This window comes from Setaria italica, chromosome IV (genome assembly GCF_000263155.2).
Source record: "Setaria italica strain Yugu1 chromosome IV, Setaria_italica_v2.0, whole genome shotgun sequence".
In the NCBI taxonomy this organism is placed as follows: domain Eukaryota; kingdom Viridiplantae; phylum Streptophyta; class Magnoliopsida; order Poales; family Poaceae; genus Setaria; species Setaria italica.
This window is the reverse complement of record NC_028453.1, coordinates 3,300,815-3,308,235: the sequence shown is the minus strand read 5'-3', so window position 1 is coordinate 3,308,235 and position 7,421 is coordinate 3,300,815. Positions and strand designations below refer to the sequence as shown.

The 7,421-nt window shown below is 44.5% G+C and overlaps 1 protein-coding gene across 1 annotated transcript; it reads left to right on the top strand.

The window, feature by feature from the left end:
• The first annotated feature begins 305 nt into the window (after positions 1-305).
• On the top strand, positions 306-4,957 carry LOC101769067 (cyclic nucleotide-gated ion channel 17). The gene is made up of 7 exons (XM_004964577.3): positions 306-620; positions 1,227-1,743; positions 2,097-2,309; positions 2,456-2,727; positions 3,004-3,115; positions 3,445-3,681; positions 3,870-4,957. Exons 1-7 carry the CDS (start codon positions 559-561, stop codon positions 4,509-4,511), a joined length of 2,055 nt encoding a protein of 684 aa, XP_004964634.1. The 5' UTR covers positions 306-558; the 3' UTR covers positions 4,512-4,957.
• The last annotated feature ends 2,464 nt before the right edge of the window (positions 4,958-7,421 follow it).

Here is a 7,421-nt window from a genome sequence, read left to right as displayed (position 1 = left end):
CTAATTAATCCATCATTAGCACATGTTTACTGTAGCACCACATTGTCAAATCATGGACTAATTAGGTTTAATAGATTCGTCTCGCAAATTCTGTACCATTGATTTTGTAATTAGTTTATGTTTAATACTCCTAATTAGTATCTAAACATTCAATTTGAGGAGCTTGTGCTTCGCATCGGAATCTGATTTAATGATTTTTTTACAGCAGCTTGGCGACGAGGTCAACTGTAAAATTTCCATATTCACCCCTAACAACCATTGGATTGGATGGACTTCTTCAGTTTCATCTCCAACAGGTCAAGTCCAACCGAGCGCACGGTCTCCTGTCTTCTCCCCGGCAGTTCTCGCTTTCCAACTTCCATTCCCTGTAGCTTCCCTCCCCTCCCTTCCTCGAACTCCGCGCGGGCGGCTGCGATTCCCAGCGTCCGAGCACCCCCTTCCCGGTGTCCACCCCGGCGGAGGACCGGTCTCCGGCTGCTCCGGCGCCGGATGAGCGAGGAAGGCGGTTTCTTGGGCGAGCTGCCTGTCAGTGTAGCGGCGGAGTAGCGGGCTGACTCCATGATGTTCGGTTCGAGGAGGGTGGAGGACGAGATGGCGCTCACGAGGCAGCGGACCGTCAGGTGAGCGCTAAAAGAAGAAAGAACTCGGTGTTACCGTGTTGGTTTGCTGTTTGAGGTCTGTGCTCGTGGGGTTGGAGATATTTTGGGGACTTGGGGGGTGGTTGGTGGCTTGAGGTGATCGAAAGTATGGGAAAAGGCGCAGTTTTGCTGCGAATTTTCTTGGTTTCTGAGGAGATTGGGCAGGAAGAGCACTTTGTTTCGGTTGGCAAGTTGGTTGGTGACATGCTCTTGGCCTTGTTTGTAGTTCGTGAGCTCGTGGTTAGTTCCCGTGAGGAACCTGGAATTGGGCGTTTGATTTTAGTTTCTTGAATGGATAATCTACTTGACTTAAGAAGTTAGCCAAATTTAGTGATTCTAAGACTATTTGTGTAGCGAGTTTCGTGAATTTCTTATCTGATTGTAATAGTCTAGTTTCTGGTGAGTAGAATTAGCCAGGGGAGTAGCTATATTGATGGACGGATAGCAAGACATACCATTTCAGGGTATGCTGATGGTGATGAACTGATGACTGATATAGTGATATGAACAAATAATCACTGAAGCGTTCCAACATGCCATTTTTAGTGTTACCTTTTAGGGCAATCCTAATGCTATTTTCATTCCCAGATTCCATGATGAGAGGGCAAAGGCAACTATACCCATTCACCAGAAACAGCATGGGCTGGCTGCTAGCAGGCTTGGCTTGGGAAGTTCAGGGAAAAACAAGATTTTTGTGGCAGGAGATGACTTGTGGTACAACAAGATTATTGACCCATCAAGCGACTTCATCTTGACATGGACCTACATCTTCCGTGTGTCATGCTTCATTGCTCTGTTCATGGATCCTCTGTATTTCTATGTGCCTATAATCGATTACAGGCCAACTCCTGCTGGCACACCAACCATTCCTTGTGCTGGGAAGGATAGACGCATAGCCATCATCGTTACTGTCTTCCGATCAATTGTTGATCTCTTTTATGCCATCCAGATAATAATAAAGTTCAGGACCGCTTATATTAATCCAAACTCAAAATTAGGGGTTTTTGGTCGAGGAGATCTCATCACAGATCATAAGGAAATTGCAAAGCAGTATTTAAGATCTGACTTTGCAGTTGATTTAGTGGCTTCATTGCCTTTACCACAGGTAATTCATCTCATTTTCGAAACTGAATGCTGCAACCTGTTGAGTTGTGTCTATACTTTGTTCTTGACCTATTGTTGTTTTCATTCAAATGGCTGCTGCTGAATTACCAAGACGAGTTTTCTTTTTAAAATTTCACCTACTATTTCATTCACCATACCCCCCTGGTAGGATGGTACATCTGGTCTCTTGTGGAAAAAAGTTATTAAAAAAAACAAGAAACATGGCTTCTCAATTTCTTACCCTTAAAGATTATATGCTATAGATGAGAGGTTGTGATGTTGAAACCATCTGATATCCGATGTTCTGAGTTTTGGCCATAATCTTAGTATCTGATAATTTTTCTTTTCTTGCAGATCATTATTTGGTCTGTGATACCAGCTATCAAATATTCGTCGTCTGAGCATGGCAATGACATGCTGCTTCTGGTTGCTCTTTTCCAGTATATCCTACGATTATACCTCATGATTTCCTTGAATAATAAAATAGTCAAAATTACTGGAGTTTTTGCAAAGACTGCCTGGCAAGGAGCTGCATACAATCTGCTGTTATACATGATTGCTAGCCATGTATGATCTTTATATGAGTAATACTTGAAATGTTTTACCATTTCATATCTTGGAATTTGCCGTATTACTTTTAGACTGTGCTACCAATTTGTTCTGTCTTTGCTATCCTCTAGTGGTACTTCTAATGATGCAGTCTTTTCTTTCAGGTTTTAGGAGCACTATGGTACCTTCTATCCGTTGATCGCCAGTTCGCATGTTGGAAAAAATATTGCAATGAGACTGAAATTCGGTATCTGTATTGTGGTGTAATACCAGATCCTAGTTGGAACGGAACCTTAGTCTTTTCTAGATGTAATGCTAGTAGCAAACCCGATTTTGACTTTGGTATGTTCCAGCCACTGTTATACAACGAAACTCCTAATCAGAGCTTCCTGAAGAAATATGTCTATTGCCTTTGGTGGGGCTTGCAGAATCTAAGGTATGACTTTAGTTGAACACGTGCTCTCTTATGACTGTTAATTGTGTCTCAAAGAAAATATGCATGGCTGTTAATTTATTACTTGTGGAAGTTCAAATAGTAATTATATTAGTGTTCTCTGTTAAAAAAAATCAGTGACAACAAAAGCAGATCTATGTTTGGGCTATGCATGGGGCAAAAGCACACGAAGATAAACAAGAGCAATTAATCTAAAGATACATATGATGATCATATTACATTTCTAACATGCTATTTTGGTGCCCCATTTTTTAACAGTTGCTATGGCCAAACATTGACTGTGAGTACCTTTCTTGGGGAGACACTGTATGCTATATTCTTGGCGATGGTCGGTCTTGTCTTGTTTGCGCATTTGATTGGAAAAGTCCAGGTACTTTCATCTATGCTACTTGCAATGGGGAGTAAGAACCCTGAGATTTTGGTCTTGATTTGTTGATTTGTTCATACTTTCCAGTTCATATCCCACTTAGGTAGTGTATGTGCATCTGTTCGAATGTGTGATAGTACATAGTGCTTTTAAACCTGCAAAACGTTTTAACTCTTCTTAAGTCAGTACGTTGAAATCTGAACCAGTTAACCTTACCGAACAAGCTCCCCAATCCCATCATGTCGATGCATTAGTTAGATTTTGTTTTTGCTGGGTAATTCCAGCAGTTCGTTGACAAGGAACACTGCTTATCAAATTATATTGTCTGCTAGACCTACCTGCAATCAATCACTGCAAGGGTTGAGGAATGGAGAATAAAGCAGAAAGATACTGAGGAGTGGATGAGACATCGGCAACTACCCCATGAATTGCGGGAAAGAGTGAGAAGATTTATTCATTACAAGTGGCTGGCAACTCGAGGTGTGGATGAAGAATCTATATTGATTGCTCTGCCTGCAGATCTTCGCCGTGACATTAAGCGCCACCTTTGCCTGGATCTTGTTCGTCGGGTAAATTTACTATCTCTGCACTCTCATTTTTTTTGGTCAGCAACACAGTTGATAGTGTTAGTTGAATGCTTATTTCTTATGAGGTGATGAATGTCTGAATGTCACACATGTAACACTAATGGAAAACTTCATGGGGTTGCGGATAACCTGATGACTGAGTATTTTATTATTATATTGCAATGCTGCAGGTCCCACTTTTCTCCCAGATGGACGATCAACTTCTAGATGCCATCTGTGAGCGTCTTGTATCTTCCTTGAGCACAGAGGGTACATATATTGTCCGTGAAGGTGACCTGGTGACTGAGATGCTCTTTATCATTCGTGGTAAGCTGGAAAGTTCCACTACAGATGGTGGTCGGACGGGTTTCTTCAATTCAATCACCCTCAAACCTGGTGAATTCTGTGGCGAAGAGCTCCTCGAATGGGCTCTAGTTCCCAAGCCTACTGTCAACCTGCCATCATCCACTCGGACGGTGAAGGCAATCCTCGAAGTTGAGGCATTTGCTCTCCGAGCTGAGGACCTCAGGTTTGTCGCCAGCCAATTCAGGCGCCTCCACAGCAGGAAGCTGCAACACACTTTCCGGTACTACTCTCACCATTGGAAGACATGGGCCGCGTGCTTTATCCAGCATGCTTGGCGCCGCCACAAGAGGAGGAAGATGGCCAAGGACCTGAGAATGAGGGAATCATTCTCCTCCATGAGGTCATACGAAGGCCATGGCTCCCCCGAACAGAATTTCACGCTTAGGAGAGGAGTAAGCATCATCAAAGAATTGCCTAAGTTCAGGAAACCATCGGAGCCAGATTTCTCAGCAGAGCATGATGACTGACTGAGGGATAGCTGAATAGCTGGTAAGGCAAGATTGCTGCTTCTGTTGCGAACAAACCCTGCTCTCTATTGGTCTTTCCACAAACACGCATTGGTTTCAGGCTGGGGGGAAGACAGGACTTTGTTGTTGTGGGCTAACCTATTGTTAGCGCATTTTTCACCGTTCAACCAATTGTTCATACTGTACATACACATGTAGTTCTGCTTGTGGCATTGTATTCTAGGGACCTCACCTTAGAGTAGAAGATTGTTGTATTGGCTGGCGGAGCTGATTTTACTTCCTCCTTCCAGGGTTCAACTATTCTTATTTTTTTGAAGCTTCTAAATTGCAGCAGGATGTACCGCCATTTGTTTGTTTTACACCGGTAATGCCAGACTGGCTTGGTTATTGATTGTGACATTTACGGTCAGATTAACGAGAATGAAACAATAGGCACATTTATTTGATTTCTGTATCTTACTTGCTGATTTTGTTCCAGTTGAGTCGGGCAAATCAATAGGGGGATAAAAGTGCGCAATACTAACGTTGTGAATCAGCAACATACGGGCATGAATCCTTCGGCGATTCGAAGTAGCTTCTCGGCAGTAAATGAACATGATGATGGCTACCATTTTAGGCCAGAATCTGAATCTTTTCCAGAAAGGGTTCTTCCGTTTTTCCCCCATTGCCTCAGCAATAGAAAGCATTGTTCATGCTATACAGATTGATGCAAGGAAAAGATAGTTCCAATGAGAAACTGTTAGAGTGCGCAGCGATTTCGACCCGACCCGCTGTACCCACGAGCTGGCGCCCGTTGGAGCCCACAACATCAAGATTTTGGGCCTAACTCAACCCAAAAGACTAACCTGATGAGTGAGGGCTGCTCCCACCTATATGTTGTGCTCCCCCACCATCAATTTCTGATGTGGGACTAAACCTAACAATTTCCCCGTCACATATCGGGCCCAACTCTTCCATCACAAGCAACTCATGTGATCTCCTAGAAGACATTATCTAAGACCCAGAGTCCAACTCTCTGGTCACAACAATCCCATGTGACCCTTCGGAGACGTTCACAGGCTCCCCCGTTACCATGTGACCCCCGGAGATGTTCCAGGTTTCCCGACCTTCGGCCCTAGTACGTTAGAATAATAGCGCGCAGAAGCAATGATTGATCTACCAAGATAATGTATGCGAGATCATAGACGACATCGGAGGCACGATATTTGTTGACGAGGTTTAGCCGAAGCCTACATCCTCGGGCACGACTAAGGGCGCTCCTCCCCAAACCGCAACATCGGTCGCTCTGGGGTCCCGACAATATGCCGCCTCCCCCCCTGAGCCTGTCGCTATGTCGTGATGGTTACAACAGCAGTCCTCCTCTCATATTTATGAGGAGTCAGGGTTATAAGAGTCCGACACATACTCTACATCCTACCGTTAATATAACTTCAAGTCCAAACGTAACCAACTAGTACACAATATTCGACACAACTCTAACAATATCCACCTTGGTGAATATTCACCATCTTGAAGCCATCATGCGCGAACCTCCATGTACACCGGGCTTAGGTTGCTGACTTTGTAGCTCAAGGTGAGCCACCCGATGAGTCTGACCTGGTCTCAGACCCGCCGCCTTCAAAAGACACCACTATCCATACAACTCCATCTTCCATGACTCCACCTGCAACTGTGCACCCTTGCAGCTTGTACAGATGCGATGCCGTCCTCTCTCCTATCATCACAGCCTCGTCTCCCTTCATGATCTTCCCATCCGACTCAGCCCAGAATAACATACGATCACCATGTAGAACTCCAAGCGAAATTAGATTCCTACGCAGCCCCGACACATGCCTAACACCCCGAAGCACCTGCCCACCTCCATCTTGCGTCTTGATCTTGATGTCGCCTACTCTAATAGCACAGTAACCCGTGTCATCACCCAAATAGGCTAAGCCAAAATCACCAGACTTGTACAAAGTGAACCACTCCTTGTTCGTTGCATGAAAAGAGCTAACTGAATCTAACACCCACGCTTCAGTTGATTACACGCTGTCTGATACCGAGAGAACATCACCATCGCTGTCCGAGTCACTCTTAGAAATAGCAACATTAACACTTGCCTTCTTGTTCTTTTCCGGACAATCCCTCCTCACATGTCCTAACTCACCGCAATCAAAGCACCACACTTTCTTTTTCATCTTTTCCTTCACCTATTCACCTTCTCCTTGCTATGCTCACCTTTGACTAGCAACGCATCACCCAGAGGTCCATCCACTGCATTGTTCTTTCTCCTTTATTCCCGAGCCAATAACATTGCAGTAATATCCTCAACTTTGATGCTTTCCTTGCCGTCGTGATCACGTGCTCATAAGATGATCGAAGTGAACACAGAAGAATACTTGACTTGTCTTCATTATTAACCGTCACACCCAGTTGCTCTAGGTCTGTGACCATCAGACTGAAAACATTGACGTGCCCTGCAAGATCCGACCCCTCCAGCATCTTCAGCCCATACAACTTCTGCTTCAGATACAACTTGGTCGTCACAGTTTTCGACATGAATTGAGTTTTCAGCTTGTCCCATATTTGCTTCGGTGTCTTAGTCCTATGACATGGTGCATGACCTGATCTGATAGACATAACTGAATGGTTGCAGCCGCTAGCGTCTGCTTTGTCTGCTTCTCCTCCCAGTCAACCTCCTCCATGTTCTTTGGCTTCTCCTTCAGGCCCGTCAAGTTCCCCTATTGCGTCAACAAATCCTTAACCCTTATCTACCATAATTCAAAGTTACCAGAGCCATCGAACTTCACCACCTCAAATCTGACCCTTATCTGTCATAATTCGAAGTTGCCAGAGCCATCGAGCTTCACCACCTCAAATCTGCCTAGTGTCGACATCCTGCTGACACGCGGTTTGACCGACCCTTTG